We start from the raw sequence: 18,825 nt of genomic DNA, 5'->3' as shown, positions 1-18,825 counted from the left end.
TTTAGATATAAATGTAGTCTAGATATAAATTTAATTTAATACAAAGACATAAAGGTATAAAAATTACATTCAAGTCATGTGACTGGATAAAATACCGTAGAAAATTAAAATGAGAAGAAGCCCTGTGTCCTGCAACATTAAGAGATCTAGAAGAAGAGGAAGAATCAGCAAAGTCACTTGATTTATTAGTGGGAGAACTGAATTTCCATGCATGCCTGTCCCTCTTAAAAGTCCCTGCTGTTTCAAACATGCCAAGCTGTCTCAGAATTACACTCAAAAAATATATAAATAAGCTAAGAGTGGCAGACCACTTGTATTCTTGTCATAGCAAAGTATTTTAGGTAAAAATGTTTTCAATTTGCTTTTCTGTGATGAAGTGGAAGGCAAATTTTTTTAAGGGCAGAAAAAATATAAAAGGCTTTTGTGGGGTGGCTCTAAAGAAAGTGTGAAAGCTGGTATTAGATCGTTTAAGTTCATTCATTATGACAACGCAAGTAGAAAAGAGTAAGTAGCTAGCTAAACAAAAAGTAGACAAAATAGGAAGGAAAACTTTTTAATCCTAGAGAGTAAAGTTGTTTTCTGTATGTTTATTTGCTTTTTCTTTTGTTATTGTTTTGCTTGTTTTCTAAAAATGGCAACAACTTTGCCTATGAAACAGGTTTTGCCTTCTTGATTTTAGAGCTTCCTGACATCAGGGAGAAGTGATGCTTTGATTAGAATCTAGTCCTATTGGAGATTCTATGGTCTTCTCTTCTTAGGATTTCCTCTTATCAAAATTAAAATTAAATCTTATGCAGAATGACTTTTACCCTCCCGGGAAACATATGTAGAAACTTGTGGCTAATTCTGAATTCATTGTTTCAACTACAATCTACCTCAGTTTTTCTTAGTGTTGACCAAGAAACAATTGTTCTTTGTTATGTTAGTAAACATTTTGAACTTAGAACCATGGGGGTAAATAATGTTCTGCAGTCTTATTTGCTGAGATCTTCTCATAACATTTTATAAAATATTCTTCTGCCCACTCCAACCCTCAGGAAACCTTCCCGCCACCCCACCCCCGACCCCAAGAGTAGTCCACAGTTCTGATGTGCAGTGGGAAAAGGTTTGGGAAATAAAACATGAGTTACTTTCATTGATTCATATGTATTTGACTGTCAGCTATCATAATCTTTGGCTTTCAAGGAATGTGTACACTGCTTCTGATTCCATCTGTTGGTGCATGTTCAGTTCTTTTTAGTTCAGCGTTTATTTATTTATTTATTATTTTTCTTTTTGGAGACAAAGTCTTGCTCTGTTGTCCAGCCTGGGACTACAGGAGTGCACCACCAAACCCGGCTAATTTTTGAATTTTTGGTAGAGACGGGGTTACACCATGTTGGCCGGGCTGGTCTCAGGCTTCTGGCCTCAAGTGATCCGCCAACCTCGGCCTCCCAAAGTGCTGGGATTACAGGTGTGAGCCACCGTGCCCGGCCCTTAACTCAGCATTTATATTTTACTTGTTTGTGACTATCTGCCATGTTTTGATGGATGAACTTCCTGTGGTCTATTTGTGTTTCTGAACATCTTAAACACTGGGTGGGCTTATTCGCCTTCAAATCCGTTGTCACCAAAGACTGTTAACGCTGGCCTGAGTCTAGGTTGTTCCCAAGCCACACCCTTACCCTATACTCACATACCTGCCTCTTCTCTCTTGGTGCCAGTTTCTTTCTCTATTATTCATGGCTCTATTGTGAACTTTTAGGATATTGCTTAGTTTTATTTTAATACATATGCTTGGTGTCTTACTCTCTGAATTTCCTCAAAGATGAAAGAAGGGTATTATGTTTATAAATATTTTTGAAGCTTTACTCCCATAAGTATCATGGGAAAAGGAAGACAATATAAAATCTATTTCCTACTCTTCATGAATTTGCTATTAAAACAGGAAAATTAAATATAAAGAGATAACAAATTAAATACAAATTCAAAATTTAAATAACATCTAAGACCACAAGCCAGATGCTCAAGGAAACTGAATAATTGTAAATAGTTATTGGAAGGGATAATAATCAGAAAGAATTTTAAGTGTTATAAAGAAGAGAGAAGATATTAGACTGGAGTAGACAGGGAAGATATTAAAGAGCAAAAAGTACTTGTGCGGAATCTGAAAGGAGAGATCAAATTGAACAAATTGAGGCAAAGAGGAGAGAGCTTATTTTAAAATAACTTTGTAAAGAATACAAGAAAAAAGTCCTAAGAATTTGGGTAACAAAAAGCAAAATAGTTTGTGTAGAAGACAGATGACAGGGATAGAAGGACATATCTGGGTCTATTTCAATTCTAAAACGATGGTGTTGGAATAAAGTAAGATATCTTAGTTGTTAGAGGAGGAGAAGAATCAAAAGGGTATTTCAGGACAAACTGACAGTGGTATGAAGATCAGGTAAGAGTGAGATACGAGGATTTAAAAGATGATAGAAGAAATCCCACTACTGGGTATTTATCTAAAGAAAAGGGAGTCAGTATATCAAAAGGATACTTACACCCCCAAGTTTATTGCACTACTATGCCCAATAACTCAGATACGGAATACACCTGAATGCCCATCAACAGATAAATGGATAAAGGAAATGTCATATACATACACATGGAATGCTATTCAGACATGAAAAAAGAATGAAATCCTGTCATTTGCTGCAACATGGATGAACTCTGAAGACATTACGTTAAGTAAACTAAATCAGGCATAGAAAGATAAATACCAAAAGTTCTCACTTGTAAGTGAAATCTAAAGAAGTTGATATCATAGAAGTAGAACTGTGGTCATTAGAGACTGGGAAGAGAGAGGGAGGGTAGGATGGGGAGAGTTTGGTTAACAGATGCAAAATCACAGCTAGATGGGAGGAATGAGTTCTGGTGTTTCACAGCGCTGTATAATGAATGTTGCTGGCTATAATTTATTGTGTATTTTCCAAAAGTTAGAGAGGATTTTAATGTTCACAGCACAAAGAAGTAATAAATGTTTGAGGTCATAGATATCCTAATTATCATTATTTGATCATTACACATTGTACACACCTATCAAAATAACACTTAAGTACATATGATTATTACTTGTCAACTAAAAATGAAAGAGGAAAATAAAAGACACTGAGGTGTTCCAGGATTCTGTTACTCAGAATTTGCCCATATAAAATCTCTAATGTTTTTCCACTGATTTCAGTCCTAAGATAATGATGTTGGAATAAAGTAAGATATATTTCTAAACAGTAAATAAATAAATAAATAAATAAATAAATAATAAAATAGGCAGGAACCAATTAGCTAAAGTTTTTACAATTTCAAATAAAAGATGTGTCCTTTTTGCTACTAAATAAAGAGCCTGATTTCTTCAATTAAACAAAAATCTGTATCCATGTAGCTTATTATTAGCTTTTCCTGCAACCATTAAATATGACTCTTTCCCTTTAAATGTTCAGTGTTGCTAATATGGAGAATGGAAGACATGTCATATTACTCAAATTTTATTAAAACAATACACATATTGGAAAAATTAATTTCAGTCTCGATTCAAGCAGAGGTATGCTCTGTTAAAAGCCGTAGCCCCTCTCATCAGGCCCTTTGTGGGCTACTGTAGCTGGCAATTGTCCTCCAATCCCTTCTCTAACAGGCAGTGCACTCTGTGTGTGTGTGTGTGTGTGTGTGTGTGTGTGTGTGGGTGCACGCGCGCGCACGCGCGTGTGTTTGTTTGTGTGTGGTATGGGTCAATTAGGATGAATAAAGGGATTGTTTACTAAGGTAACAAGTAAACCACTGTTATTACTGTCACTGAAATTACCACTCAAGAGACCAAAGCAGAAACTAATCAATATAAGGATCTAGAGAGCAAGAACAGGAATAGAGCAGGTGCATATACAATGGCAGTTTTACAATATTCAACACAAATTGTATTTTCCTAGGACCTGTCTGAAAGATGTGTCACTACTCTTCCCTATATTACAGAGGTAAACTGCCTTAGGTGGAGGCATGGAAGGAAGGAGGAAGGAAGGGGGAAAAAAAAAGGGGGGGAGGGAGGAAGGGAGGAAGACAGGAAGGGAGGAAGGGAGGGAGAGAGGGAGGGAACGAGTGGTTTTAATGAAGGTGTAATATTGGGCACTATGATCTATAGTTTTTATTTAATATTTTCCAATGTCACCTACCCAGCAATTCTCTGAGGATATTTTAATTAAAGCCTTTAATGAGGAAAACGGAGACTCAACAAGCTTAAGTGACCTGTGCAACGTCAAGTGCTATTAAGGGTAAATAATTAAAAACAAAGCTATCCATTTATGTTATAAACATTGTCCCACAGTTTGTGCCAGGCTATGTCATTAATATTCTGAGTATGAACTGTTTTCATAGTTATTATTGTCATCCCCATTTTACAGATGAGAAAAGACAAATATGGATTTCCTAGGTTACCCAAACCCCCAGTTCACATCATTATGTCATCACTTCTGTGGTAGGCCTTCATTCTACAGATCAAAGGTTGATCAAAAGAATGCATGATGAGGAGCACAGTGGACAATGGTTAAGGACCTCAGCTCTGGCAGTGATTGAATTCTGTGTAGTCACCTCAGGCTCTGGGTTCCTGAGTGAATTACTCACCATCTTCAAGCTTTACTATTCTCATCTATTAACTAGGGATATTAACCACATCCACACTGCTGGGTTTACTGAGATTTAATAAATTAAAATATTTAGTGCATTTTGAAAAGGATCAGGTATATGCAAAACTAAGAAGTGTTCACTTTTATTTTGCCATTCATTGCAGGAAGAAATTGAAAGAATAATAATTTGGACGAAACAAGAAACATTCCTCTTTTGTGAATGCACACAGATGTGTGAACACAAACACGCTTTATTGCTCATTTTAAAGCATATTAAGAGGAACTGTGAACTGGTAAAGTGTCTAAGGACTTCTGATTCATTCAATAAGTAACTACCCAAACATTGACTTTCACATATCCAAGAAATCTTCTGATAAAGGACTTCCGTCATCCACCACCACGACAACTTCTCTAACTATAATAGTTAAAAATCTTTATTCGGTGTTCCATTGTTAAGAACACAAATTATCTACACTATCTCATTTCAGTTCAATTAAAGATTTTTTCCTGGGACTGCAAATCTAATTTTCTCTCTGATTTCCTTTTCAATGCAACATCTCCAGGCAGGCCCCATCCCCCACTACCCCTTCAGCTTTACATCCTTCACGCATATTTTGACGAGAATCAGGTTTCTATCTGCCCAATACACTTGGCAGTGGCAGGATGCTGAAGTGCTTGGAGTGTATGGGGACTAGAACTATCAATATTCTCATGCTGACGTTGTGGTGCTAGCTGAAGTAGAATTATAGTAGGCAGAAAGGACAGAAATGATGGTCTGGCAGAGTAACTAGCAATGGCACTTAACTGGTCCCTGCTGAGCAACGAGAAGGACGGATGGCACTGTTTGGTCAGGGTCACCAGAAAACTGGTATTTATGAGCAAAGCCCAGGTGATTGAGTTGATATCATTGATGGGCTTTGCAAACAGCCAGAGTCATTGATAAGAGTGCACCTTGCAAGTGTGTGAGCAGTACAGAGGACCACCGTCTGTCAGTGTGTACAGTTGCAATCCCACCACACTGCAAACACACATACACACAGAAATAATCAGTCATAGACAGCAGCTTGATCTCCAGTGAGATTTTATGCTGGTTTATGGTAGGCGACATGGCCTATTGGAAAAATTCATGCTCCAGAAAGGAGACTCTAGTCCCAATGCTACAGATGAACAGCTGAACATTGTATGGTAGGTCATTCTAACTTCCTAAGCCATAGTTCTCATTGCTTCCAAAATACCTCCCATACATCTCTATCATTGCCTCACAAGTCAGTTTATACATCTTGTTTGTTACCCTGGTGGACAGAGCAGAGGCTGTGTCTAACTCTTGGTCATATCTGTGGGCTTTTCACAGGTCTAGGTGCATGTGCGTGTATGCATGCTTGTGGAGCGCACACACACACACACACACACAAACACTTTTTTGTCAATTTCTATTAATTATTCCCAAATGTATATGTTTAAAGAAAATATGCTTCCCTAAGTAAATCAGCACCTAATTTCAAAAATCTGTGTGGTTTATTCAGCACCCTGTTTACTTTCTTTGTTAGCATGATCCCAGGTTTCAATAAATTTCTATAATTACTGGGTTACTTGGTTTTCTCAAGTTGAAAGGAATTGTCACCTTCTCTCTATGTGGTTGAGGCCCCCAGGGGTCTCTGAATAGACAAGAATAAAGCAGTCTTTGGTATCTCCACGCTAAAATGTTTAGTCAGAGCTCCTCATGCCACCCACTACCCCATCTAATAAGGGTAGCACTCTCCATTGTTTGTGTAGAAAATTAAAAATATTAAAATATTTTCATATAGATGATTTTGTGTGGTGTTTAAAATACATGTATGAAAATGCAGCTGAAGTTAGAACTCAGGTTCACAGCATCACGTCTTCAAAAAATAAAAACTTTCAGGTGAGAAAATAAAAATAATGTAAACATCGAACTTAGACATCCATATGTAGGCACATTAGGTTCATCATTTAATATCTATGTGCCTCGGGCCATAGTACGTGTGTGTGTGTGTGTGTATGTGTGTGTGTGTACCTCAGTTTTCTCATTTATAAAATGCAGACAGTAATGCTTTCCTCACAAGATCAAGGCAGGGCAAGGGGTATAGGAAGGCAGGGGAATGTGATAGACCATCAGCCATTAGAACACCAAAGTAAATGCGTGAACATAAGGAGCCTAGCAACATGCGGGCTCATTGAGGGATCATTACATGCTCGTTCATCTCCAGTCATAGATGGGGCAGACATATCATATAGTACTCATGTAGAGCTGTAGTAACTCTCTTTCTTCAATTTAAAATCTACAGAGCACATATAATCTTGGAGATGTTGTCAATCACAGCCTTTTATCGCTTGAATTCTGTTTTCAATCATCACTTGAGTGAGTAGGTACCAATTTACTCTTTTGCTGAGCCTTATTTAGACCTCTTGTCCAGTGCTTCCTGACAGTATTGCAGTGAGTGATGGTCTGCAGTATAACTGAGGTGGTAACAATTAAGGGCTAGAACAGAAGGCACTGGAATCTTAAAATCTTTTTACTTTGCCCTTGTTTATTTTTTTTCTTTTGCCTTGCAGTGCACAGGGTTAGGATAACGCATGGCCATGATGTGACAATTGTTCAGCTTTGTCAGATTCAAAGTTCTGTTAATGAAGTACAACACAGAGGCTCTGGGACATGAATTATGCACTTGGTTGATTGCCTTGATTTAATTCATCAGATAAAGGCTCAACTTCCTACCTGCTTTCCTAATTCACTGAGGTGGAAGGAATTGGTTGTGTGTTGCTTTCTGCTTACTTCAGAAATATTGTTACTGCTTTCTCTTTATAAAATCCTGGTACATGAAACTGAATTTACAGAGGCAACAAATTGCAAATGGCCGTGGGAGAGAATATGTTTGTTTATTTTACAAACGAGTTTTTTCTTTACAAAGAATTCACAATGGAAACATTCTAATAAATTCTGAATTCCGTAATCCTTTTGGTGTTTTCAGTTTATTTGTTTTGGTCAACTTTTTCACAGTTAACTGAGGCATCTATTGAGCAAATCTCAAAAGATATTTTTTCAACTACCCCTTAAGGACACTACATTATCAAGATCCTGCCATTAAAAATTGTAAGCCTTCACATCCCTTTGTGCCCCTGTATACACTGTTTATGTTCAATTCTCTTCCTCGTATCTCCCTATACTTTTCCTCGTCTGCATCAAAAAAACTCCTCATCCTTTAAGACACAATTTAAATATCATCTATGCTGTCATATCTTCTCAACTTTCACTTCTCTTATAGCCATCCCTTATCCTGAGTTTCCAAAGCTCTTACATTAGAAGCCTAATATAAACTTATTGTTTTGTATTACGCGTTACAGCAAAGTTTCCACCATGAGATGGTGCACCCCCAGGGGTCAGGAATCACCTGAAATCACAGTTATGAATAACACCCCCTCCCTTCTCAATGACTTGCATAGTGTTTTCGTACATATTTCACACTTGAAGATGTACGTTAAGACAACATTTCACCAAATAATTCCAAGATGTGTCCTAGGGACCAGAGAAGGACATTCAGTTCTCATCTGACATTGGGAACCTTTCTCTAATTTTCCCACACAACTTGATAGAAGAACAGCTTAGATTTAGAAAGCCTGAGTTCATGTCCAGTCCTTACTTTCTGACTTTCCCACTTCCGTTACTCTTAGACAAAATCTTTTGATATTTCTGTGCTCAGATACCTCTCCTACTTGCTTTCTTATGATCAAACAAGATCATACTACAGAATAGGTAAAATGTTATTTTTACCCCAGTTTTATGCAATAATATCTTATTTTGCAAAATATGATCATTATGAATCTTAAATTCTTTAAATCTGAAAACATGACTATTATCGTAAGTGTATGCCTGTATACACATATCTCCTGTACTCCATAAATACATATACATATACCTACTAGGAAATCATAAAAATAAAAAAAATCAATAAAATACATATCTACTAACTTAGCATAAATCCCAAATGCAGGCATTTTCCAAAATACCTGGAAAATAAGATATTATTATTATTGAATAAAATCTATTGAATAATTTGATTCTGAACTTGGAGAACCAGATATGAAGCCAAGGAAGGCAATATTTCATCATACTCTGACACTGAGGAACAGTCTTGCTGTTTCAAACCACAGTGACAAAGGTCAATATTTAAAACTGTCGTAAGGATTGTTTAGACTCCATAAAACTTTAAAACTGTAACCATCAGATAATTTTTATTTTTTTTACTTTTTTGAGGGTAGGTGAGTGGGTGGGCAGTGGAACAAAATGAGAAGGATAAAAGAACATACTGAACTTTATTGGATAATTGGTCTTTTTTTGCTGTTTTCTTTTGTTTTTAGTTGTAATCACTGTACATATAAGTTTCTATTTTACTGTCATTTATTGTTATTTCACTGAACGTGTGTATATTTATATGTGTGTTGTTTCTTAAGTAGTTTTCTTATCATGAATCTTAACTTCATTATTTTTTAAATAAACTTTATTGTGTATATTTAAAGTATACAATATGATGTTGTGGGATAAGTATAGACAGTAAAGTATTTAGGAAAACAAATTAGCATATCCATCATTTCACACAGCTACATTTTATAGGGGGTGGTGGTAAGAGCAGCTAAAATCTACTAATTTATGCAGCACTATTAACAATAATCAAGATTTGGAAGCAACCTAAGTGTCCATCAACAGAAGAATGAATAAAAGAAACATGGTATATATACACAATGGAATACTATTCAGCTATAAAAAATAATGAGATCCAGTCATTTGCAACGGCATGCATGGAAATGGAGATCATTATGTTAAGTGAAATAAGCCAGACACAGAAGAACAAACTTTGCATGTTCTCATTCATTTGTGGAAGTTAAAAATTAAAACAATTTAGTTCATGGAGGTAATAGAATGATGGCTACCAGAGGCTGGAAAGGGTAGTAGGAGGAGGGAGTGGAGATGGTTAATGGGTACAAAATTGTGGTTAGATGGAATGAATAAGATATAACATTTGATAGCACAACAGGGTTATTATTGTCACCAATAAATTATTGTACATTTTAAAGTAACAAAAAAAGCATAATGAAAGATTTATAACACAAAGAAATGATGAATGCTTGAGGTGATGGATACCCCATACCCTGATGTGATTATTACACACTGTATGCCTGTATCCAAATATATCATGTACTCCATAAATATATATATATAAAATATATACACCTACTACGTACAAACAAAAATAAAAAAATAAAATCTACTAATTAGCATAAATTCCAAATAAAATATTATTACCTATAGTCCTCATCCTATACATTAGATCTCTATACTTGTTCCTCCTAAACGTCTGCTACTTTGTATACGTATCTGTTACTTTGTATAGTGCAGTTTTGATTCAGCTCACTCTGTGTGAAAATTGGGGAGTGATGGAAAAGCAGCTTCAGTGGTGTCAGAAGGACTGGATTCTGGATCTGACTCTGCCACTGCTGTATAAATGACCTTTGTAGGTCTCTTCGACTCTCAGTGCCTCAGTTTGGCCATGGTCCATATAATTCTTGTGTATCCCTGTTTTCTCTGCAGTTAGTAACACTCTTGGACAATATTACATATAATTTTAATTATAAAAATATAAATTATATATTTATACAGAAGTGTTATGTCCAATTAGGTTAAAGATTAAAGAGGCATAGATGTATAAATCAAAGTGATAGCCTACCCGGTTAAGATCTCTTCTAAATATAACATTCGAGACCTAGGAAATGCATTACCAATGGATCTGTTTTCTTCTTAATAGTGAGTGATGCAACTCTGTGTTCTTCTCAGAGCATTAAACATAATGTAGTAGAGTTAGATAAAACATCGCCGAACTCTAAATTATTATCCCCATGACCAGGCACAAGTCATTTTTCTGACTTCTGTTTTTCTCATCTGTGAAATCGAAATACCGACTCTGACTGTGGTTAGGACTGAGTATAAGCATGAAATACATGTAACCCATGCCTGCCATGCAATGGGGGCTTCATAAATGTCTATGTCTTTCATTTTTCGTCTCTATAGTAACTAGTATAGGACTGTGCATAATATGTGCTCAGTAAACTTTATTGATTACTTGTGGTTTAAAATTCCTCACATAAAGTACATTCATTACCTGACATATTTTAAATCTTGTGTGAATTCCTATTTCAGTAAAGTTGCAAATTCTTTAAAAGTTTATATTCAAAAAATATTTTGGTAAAACCTGGATAAAAACATTTCTCAGGCCAGGCACAATGGCTCATGCCTATGACCCCAGCACTCTGGGGGGCTGAAGTAGCAGCATTGCTTGAGGCCAGAAGTTTGAGACCAGCCTGGGCAACAGAGTGAGAACCCATCTCTACAAAAAGAAAAAAGGATAAATATTAATACACATAGAAAATCTCCAAGATTTTAAAAATTATAGTCACCTTAAATTGAGTTTTTAATCCATGTTTAAGGCTGACTTGGACTTGACTCTCAGAATTGGAAACAGAAGGCAGCTTGATGTACCTTCTTTAGTTTCTTCAGAAGAGCAGATCTCTTCTGCAAATCTCTTCACATAACCCATGGTAATGGGGTTATACAATCCCTTCATATACCTCTGTTGATCTAAGTCTTCAATATGAAAAGTAGCTTTTAAAACATATTGTAAAGCCATGATCATGCAACTGCACCCCAGCCTAGGCTTAAATGAAATAAAATAAACCATGTATATTTTTAGTTCATTTGAAAGCAAATATTTTAACCTTCAATAGAAGGTTAATATTGAGAATCATTGCTTGAGTGTTTATATTCTGATGTAATAACATCAGATAAGTCACAGAGGAAAAGTCCAAGGACCGGATGATTTTATCACTGTGATTTCAAACATTTAGTCATAAGGACAGCATTTTTCAGGTGTGAAACTGTAGTATGAGAAATATTCTCTGGTGTAGTAGCCAAGATTGCCATTTATATATAATCAATACAACGGAACTGTTTACACCCTTTATCCTTAACTTTCTCTGAGAATGAGCCTGTCATTCCTGTCTTTTCATTTCACTGGAAAAGTTTTGTTCAAGTACTTAATTATGAATTGAATTCTATTGTACAAAGCAAAGATGAGAGCAAGACAGGCCACTCTGTAGGCCATGTGTCACATTGAAAATCCATAGTCATTGGAACAGTAACAATGATCAGTCAGCACAAACAATACTTGGGAGAGATCAAAATAGAAGACAAAACATCACCACTATAATATCAGTAATATCACAAGAAAAGTACATTGCTGAAGGATGTTCCTGTCCAAAAACTCTTTCTCCAAGTTTCATTACCATGGAATAAAATGAAGTAGGCTAAAAACCAGTCACTCTGTCCCCACATCCCCCAAGCTCCTGGTGAAAAAGCAAATACCTAACCAGCAGACAGAAGCAATACGGAGGCACATTATTGCGACTATTTCAGCATCTCCCTGACCTCAGAAGCTGCTGGTGGCATTTAATGTGGATTGACCTTTTGCTGGTTTTTTTTTTTTTTTTTTTTTTTTTTTTTTTTTTTTTTCTGTTTTTCTCTCTTCTTCAGTATTTTATTCTCACATTGCTTATTTCTTTCTTCCTCACTGTATCCGACTGGATTCTTAAAAAGTATAACTTCATTTTATATAGATCACGTTGTCTGTATCCTTCCTCCATCCCTTTCCTCTTTCCTTAAATCCTCCTCTATTTTGATTCCTTCCTTCTCAAATCATAACATTTAGAGGAGAAAGCTGTGTAAAAATTCCTCATTTATACACAATTGCAAAGCTTTTCTTTCACAGTTTTGCCTCCTCAGGAGAGATGAATAATTTTTTTCACTCTGACTTGAATTTTGCTACTGACCGCATTCAGATGTACCTAGTTCTTTTATCTTTTATGAGAATTCTCTTTTGTAGGGGAGAAGAGGTAGGGGTGCTGAATTTTATGTTTCTTGCTATCTTTAACTTTGCTGTCCACTAAAGTCACAATCTCCTTCCTCTTCCTTCACTGTTCAGTTTTCTTATCCCTTGTGGACCCATCCACCAAAGTTGTCAGGTTTTTGGTTTCTTCTGCCAAAAATGTTGTCTTCAACTTTTAATTTTTTTGTCAACACTAAAACTATTGAATTGTCCATGCTAACTATAATATTTCTTCTGCCTTTTAGCATTCCCAAAGATATATTCCCAGTGGAGATATTTCATATTTATATAAAAAGCCATATTTATTTATTTTCTAGTCACAGCCATAGCTCCGAGCTATCTAACATTTGATCAGCCTGAAAAACTACTATGTATCTATTTTTTAAATTTTTTTATATTTGGCCTTTTAGGCTCCTCGAGAATCCCAACAACTGACACTTCTTTATGTACCAAAACAAATTTATTATTCTTCATCTCTATTATTACCTCATCTTTCTCCTTTAATTGACCATGAAGTTTAGTTTGCTCACCCTGCACAGGACTCACAATGGATATCATTCCATAAATCACTGCCACTTCCAAAAACCAACTTTCTTTCTGATATTCAAAGCCCACACACACTATGTCAGACTATAGATGAGGAAAAATAACCTCCTAATGAAAGAAACAAACACAACAATCAACACTGATCATCCTGAGTATATGTCTGTGTTTGTAACTGTTTAATTGCATTTTCATAGCACTTCTTTCTTTATTTGAAGATTTTTGAGAATAGGAGCACATTTTTCTCATGCCATGACAATTTCATACATATTTTTATTATTAAAAAAGACCTATACACTAAAAGCAAATATCACCCAGCATGAAATCAAAGAAAACAATTATCCTCTTAAAGTTCTGTGGATCATCACTGGCTATCTGCATTCTCCTGACTCATCAGCATAGGTTTAACAGTCCTGACACTTTGGAGCATCCTGCCAGATGCTCAACTGCCACAGTTCACCTCTAACAGCATCAGCAATATCATTCTTGTTTCACTCTATAGAGTTGTCTCTATAGAGGCCCCTCCTTCCCCAGCATTTGGTGTGAAAACTTACCGCTTTTACCAACTCCCCCTGCTCCCAGCATTACCACCTTGTACTCTCTGGACCCGCCTGATGCGCTGCCCGGGGAGCAGCTGGCTTCATTTTCTACCTCCATCTTACCCGAGGGACTGGAGGAAAAAAAGAAGGAGAAAGTCACCCGTGTCAGGTGCTTGCTCGAATATTAAGCAACTCTAAAACTGTGTCAAAGCAAAGGTTTTAGTACGAGGTAAGAACCATCAGCGTCGGGCTGGCTGCTGGTCCTCCGCTCGAGCGGGTCTCATAGCAACCACTTCAATTGCTTCCAATAAAAATCTGGCTTTTGCATCCCCCACCCTTCCTTCCGATCCTTCACTCTTTCACGTCTCCTACAATCTCTCTCTCTCTCTCTCTCTCTCTCTCTCTCTCTTTCTCTCTCTCTCTCTCTCTCTAATTTTTATTTCCTCCCTCATCTGATTCTTTCTGCATTTCCCTTCCTCGCTATCTGTCTCTCTCCTTTCTCTTTCCTGCCTACCTCCTGCACAGTCACAGCTGTTAGTGGCACACACACATTCGACCCCTTTTCAGACTGGGCTGCTAGAATGGAGTGAATCTGAGACCTCACAGGAGTTGCTATGTCTCACAGGATGACTTCTGTAGGTACAAATTCAAAGATACTATTTTCTTTTAAGGATTTCTTCTGCTTATAGTCTTGCATTTTGTCACTCTTCTATTGCAGTTTTCATTCTGGGAAAATGGAAAAGCAAAACAAAAACAAAACAGAACAGTAACTCAGGGCTCATCAGGATGGATCTTCAGTGTTATTGAAATAAAGCCGGCTAACAGGAATTGTTCAGCTCACTAGACAGTTGCAGGTTTAACATAGGGAGGTAATTGAATTAGATCATTGTCATGTTTGGACAAGGCTCATGCTTGTTTACATTACATTAAGTTATTAGAAACAACCTAAATCACAAGGACTTTATCAAGCATGAAAGAGATAATTGATAAATATTTTTACTGACAACTATACTAGCATAAAAGATTGTAGAAGAATATTTTTAAATGTCTAAATTATTATTCCCTGTTTGAATTCTTACAAAGCTTTTGCGGTCTTTGTTTTTCTCTAAAGAACTTCTAAACTACAGAGGGTTTAGAATGTTTTCAATAATTCCTAATTATCATAATAAGATCCTGTCTTTCAATCAACATGATGATGTCCAACATGTTTATTGTCTATTTTCTAAAGCTTGAATCCTTACTAGATGCAGACAAGTGTTTGGTGTGCATAGGCTTGTCTTTCTATCTAGATTTTACGCTCCCCTAGGAAAGGAACTGTATTTAATCTATTTCTTGTGATTCTATAGTGTGTGCACTGAGTAGGCACTCGATATATACTTGCTGGTTTGTGGAGAGGCTTCAAATTGTTATAGCCAAGAGCACAGGCTCTTGAGCCAGATTGCCTGTGTTCAAATCTGGGCTTAGCCACTTACCAGCTATATGACCTTGGGAAAATTCCTTCACCTCTCTGTGTCTCAATTTCTTTATCACTGAATAGTTAATTAAAACTCTACTTTATTAACTCATTACGTCAGTTAATATTTATATAGTGTTTAAAATTGTGTCTGACAGGTGATAAGTACCACACAGGTATATGATATGAAGATTATGTTATTATTTTGAATCTGTGCTGCTGTCAGTCTACTGTTTATAAACACTCGCCCAAGAAGAGAAGATTATCTTTTCATGTGTTTATTGGCCATCTGTATATCTTCTTTGCCAAAGTATCTGTTCAAGTCTTTTGCTTATTTTTATACCAAGGTGTTTATTTCCTTATTGCGTTTTGAGAATTCTTTACATATTCTGGATATAAGTCCTTTATCATATAAATATTCTGCAAATATTTCCTCTAGCATGTGGTTTTTCTTAACAGTATCTTTCAAAGATCAGCAATTTTCAACTTTTAATGAGTCCAATTTGTAAACTCTTTCTTTTACCGATCATCCGTCAGGTTTTAAATGAAACTTTGTCCAATTATTTTATTACCACTTTTTCTATATTTTTTACTCTTTGATTGTGAATTCACTCAATGTCATAGGTCTATTTATCATCTTTCTATAGGTAACTGCCAAATTTGTAATTCTGGACCCAATTTTTTCTTTGAGCTGCAGAATTTATTCTAACTGTTTCTGGGCTGTCTCCATCAAAACCCTGATTATACCTCAACCTCAGTATGTCCAGTGGTACAGCACCCTCATCCTCACTAAACAAAGTCAACAGTGTTCTCTACCTTTGTAGGGAGCATTACCACCCTCCAGGTCCTCGCTTTAGATTTACCTCTTCTAGTATTTGACCTCCTTAACTGAAGCAGCTCTTTAACTTTTTCTCCCTGAATCCAAGTTCTCTGCCCTTTGTTCCTTTTCACGGCCCTCAGTTCATCCTATACATTGACATCAGAGAAATCCACATAAAGTGTCAACTTGACAAACCCTGTTGTAAACATATTCATATATCAAATGCCTAAAAAATGCAACCCAGTAACTCAGGATGGCACATGGAGACACAAAGCCTTTATTCCAGTCTCCTGTTCCAATGCAGCCCTCACCCTCCCTACAATAGAGTCAGTCAAAGGACGCTACCCACCTTTCTTCCAACAAAACTATGATTTCCGTGATTGAGTTTCATAAAGAACTGGGACTATAATTATCCTGTAATTATTTAATTGAAACTTTATTCCTCAATAAAGTGGTATATGTAAACAATAGCATTTAGCTTCAAGGTCTGGGATTTTTTGTTCGTTTGTTTCTAGTTGTGTTGCTGAAATTCTTGTGACCTTGAGCAAATCATGTGCCTCTCTAGCTATTCCACCATCTGTTACTCTGTTTTCCACATCAGCCATTCTGATTTGGTGAGAAAGCACAGAAATTGTCATGCCGGCTGTGTCCTTGGTTCTGTTCTTTACTTACCATATTATTTTAATGTTGATTAAGGGAAAAGAATGCATGGAAATGTCCCTTCATGATAAGTAGGTGAGTGCCTTTCCAAATAATAGACACTGTGAGATGTGAAAAGGACGTATAGGTAGTGAATTGGCTTAGTTCGCAATCGTTAATGTATCTGCCCGTATTCTTCCTATAAAAAGTAGTAGGTTTTTTCTTTTTCTCATATTTACATGAAAAAAAAAACAGGAAGTACAGGGAAACTTTCCTAGATATAAAGCCCCCTTTCTTTATCTCTTCTTTGAAATTCAAAGGCACTCCGCCCTAGATCCTTCTCCTGAAGTACTAAGGGCCAGAAAACCTTCTGATTGATAATGCAGAATTTTGAAGCATTCTGGTGCTAATGTTTTTCAGTTTTATTCAGTGACTTTTGTGAGTTTGCATTTCTCCTCCCTTGCCTTGACTAGTACACCCAAAAGTCTATGTTGTGTGTTTTTGTGTGTTTGTGTGTGTGTTTGTGTGTGGTGGTATATCTCCTAGTTGTATAAATGATGATTGAATAGAGTCCTTAAGTAACCCAAATCATTTCCTAACAGATGGTTTTGCACTTGGAAACATTATTAAATGATCAGAGTTTGCATTCAGTTCCTCTACCCTTCCCTGGAAGTTGCCATTCTTTTGGGATGGCATATCATTTCCTTTGAGTGCTGGTCTCCATTAAATTAAGATGCAGATGTTCGGTGTTCATTCAGAGCCACTCAACTCCCTAAGCAGGCCCAAGCCCGCTCCACCTTGCCTCTGTGTGCTACTGCTGCTCACCATTCCAGTCTTTCTCAGAGGACAAAAGAGGAAGCTAATTTAACAAGCAATTCCCTCAAAAGCAATGTATTTGCTTTTATTTATATTGATACAGTTCTAAACTCTCTTAAAAACTGCCAACGCATCCAGTCACTCTGATAGGAATATAGGGGAGAAGTTTGGAGTTTTGAGAGTTATTTCTTCACCTTTCTGGTTATTGGTAGGTAATTTTTCATGCCATTTTATGCAAAGCCACCTTTCTTTTCATTCTAATTTATTGTATGTTTCACAATGACTTATTTACATTGCAGTCCACCTTACTAAGATGTTAAGACCTTGTCTGCATTCAACGTTAACTCTCTAGGATGTTTCAGTGTCAACAAACACAAGTTCAACAAAATGAGTTTTAAAGACCTAATTAGCTTTTATTTGTAATTCATGAACCAGGCGTCATCCAGTCCACAAAATAGACAAAAGGTCCAGTGGGCATGGCAGTCTAGTCACTTTCTGTAAAGCATGTTGACCAAACAGAAGAAAACAGAGTAGAGCAAAAGCACATTAAATAATATCAAGTTCTTCAGGTTACTATTACCAGATAAAGCAGAGGGGATTTTCTTATCATGCTGGGTCAGGTTAACTGAACCCCTTTTGATTGGTTGATGTGAATCTCCTGCTTTGTTTTTTTTTTGTTTTGTTTTGTTTTTAAATTGGCAGCTTGAAGATTTGATTATCAACTTTCTCCTGGTTTCTTGGAAGATCAGATCTTACAAAGCTGTTTAGCTTAGGTTTTGGTATGGTAACGTGAAAGTTTAGCATAAGTGACTCCATTTTGCGTTGGACTGCTGGGGCCAAGTGTAGGGCCTCAGTCCAGATCAATGGGCTGTCATCAATTTTATTCAATAGCACGGTGCCTGGCATATGCTAGATGACTAACACATTTTTGTTAAATGAAGGAATTTATTGTACCAACTGAGTGACCATATATTGCTGCTGTTAATTAAATTAACCTTTCAAAGTGTATAATTTACTATGAATACCCTAATAAAAAGACAAATCAACTTAGTTGATAATCTCTGAATAAATGAATGTTTGGCATGCATATTCTCACCATGAAGTGTAAAACTATTGTACAAACTGGAAATATCAAAGCCAAAGCATGAAGAAGAAAGAGCTGATTTTGTAAATAAAGAGCAGAGCACAGACTTCTTTGCCACACACTGACCTACTCACATTCAGTAAAACTCAAAGTCAGTGTGAATACTTCTGTTTGTGGAACTTTCACCCCGAAGGCTTACTTTAGAAAAAAGGATCTTACATGTAATCTAAGTGACTTGCGTATATTTATTCAACATGTATTCATTTATTAAACGTAGATTAATTTGCTCACTGTCAAATTCATTCATTCCACAACTGTGTTCAGCCTTTCAGAAAAACAAAGGAAAAC

General features: G+C 36.4%; 1 protein-coding gene across 1 annotated transcript in view; it reads right to left on the bottom strand.

The window, feature by feature from the left end:
* RIT2 (Ras-like without CAAX 2) overlaps positions 1–13,956 on the bottom strand; it is a 395,769-nt gene extending 381,813 nt beyond the window's left edge. The window contains exon 1 of the mRNA XM_011978096.1: positions 13,681–13,956. Coding sequence (XP_011833486.1) covers positions 13,681–13,783 — 103 coding nt within the window. The 5' untranslated portion in view covers positions 13,784–13,956. The remainder of the gene's footprint in view (positions 1–13,680) is intronic.
* Positions 13,957–18,825: the final 4,869 nt, after the last annotated feature.

This window comes from Mandrillus leucophaeus, unplaced genomic scaffold, assembly GCF_000951045.1.
Source record: "Mandrillus leucophaeus isolate KB7577 unplaced genomic scaffold, Mleu.le_1.0 Scaffold189, whole genome shotgun sequence".
Taxonomy (NCBI): domain Eukaryota; kingdom Metazoa; phylum Chordata; class Mammalia; order Primates; family Cercopithecidae; genus Mandrillus; species Mandrillus leucophaeus.
The sequence above is the reverse complement of the archived record's forward strand: the minus strand, read 5'-3'. Positions and strand labels throughout refer to the sequence as shown.